Source organism: Penaeus monodon, chromosome 30 (assembly GCF_015228065.2).
Source record: "Penaeus monodon isolate SGIC_2016 chromosome 30, NSTDA_Pmon_1, whole genome shotgun sequence".
In the NCBI taxonomy this organism is placed as follows: domain Eukaryota; kingdom Metazoa; phylum Arthropoda; class Malacostraca; order Decapoda; family Penaeidae; genus Penaeus; species Penaeus monodon.
The window spans coordinates 5,352,721-5,353,678 of NC_051415.1; the positions used below are offsets into that span (position 1 = coordinate 5,352,721).

Below are 958 nucleotides of genomic sequence, written 5' to 3' on the forward strand. Positions count from 1 at the left end.
AGCATTTCCCCGTGCATGTGGTATAATACGATTCGACTATATTCGTAGTTGAAGTGTGATATGTCTTTCCTTCTTCTTTCAGTCCACGAAGGGAGACAAGCCCTTGGATAGTACTTTGGAAGGTGCCTATGAGGTGGACTTCGGAAACAACATGACCACATTTGCAGCAGAACATGTCAGCCAGTCGGAGATTGTGTGCACGTATGGCCCAGCGGGGCAAGTGTCACAGCAGTTCACTTTAGGTTAAATACTCTAATAGTTAGTGTGTGTGTTAGTTTGATAATTTTATGCAAATCATAAATGAAATTTTCATTGAAATTGGGTGAATATTTTCTGGCATAGTCAATGCATTCGAGTGTGTTGTTGTTCCGAGGAGGAATCTTCATCTCATTATGTCCTTTATTAGCATTGTTTAAGGATGTTGACACGCTTCAAGTTTCTCAGAAACGATGAGTGAAGATGAAGTTTGCATTGCCATGTTTTGTTATCATGACCTTATTGGCCATGAAGGTGATGGTATTTAAGGAGAATTAATTACCTTGCAGGCTACGAGAACTTGTACCTCACTTGTTTTCTGAGCCAGTTTGAAATGCCAGAACCAGAATATCTCTTGTGGAACTAGAATATGTTTGATGGAGGAATTGGCTTCTGGCCTTGCCTGTTAATCTGTTACAAGAATTATTAAAACCTCAGATTTTGGGGTTAATCATTTTTCCATTGCATAGTGGTGAAACCAGATGAAGGTACAAGATGACAATTGCTTTTGGGTGAAATAAACTATATTACCCAGAATGTGATGATAAACAATTCAGGTTTTATTTATGAAAGAGAAGTTTTTACGTGATTAATAGGTGGGGCATTCACTTCCTGTCCCAGGGTATTCTAGGTCCATGTGACCATTTTTTGAAGGATACATAGACTATTGTATTCTAAGGTTTTGTTTTACAGTAAAAGCAAA

At 38.3% G+C, this 958-nt stretch overlaps 1 protein-coding gene across 4 annotated transcripts in view; it reads left to right on the forward strand.

The window, feature by feature from the left end:
- Positions 1-341, forward strand: part of LOC119592488 (nuclear transcription factor Y subunit B-4-like) — an 8,853-nt gene extending 8,512 nt beyond the window's left edge. For all 4 annotated transcript variants that reach the window (XM_037941322.1, XM_037941324.1, XM_037941323.1 and 1 more), the window contains exon 5: positions 83-341. In XM_037941322.1, the coding sequence (XP_037797250.1) occupies positions 83-247 (165 nt within the window). In that variant the 3' untranslated portion in view covers positions 248-341. The remainder of the gene's footprint in view (positions 1-82) is intronic.
- Positions 342-958: the final 617 nt, after the last annotated feature.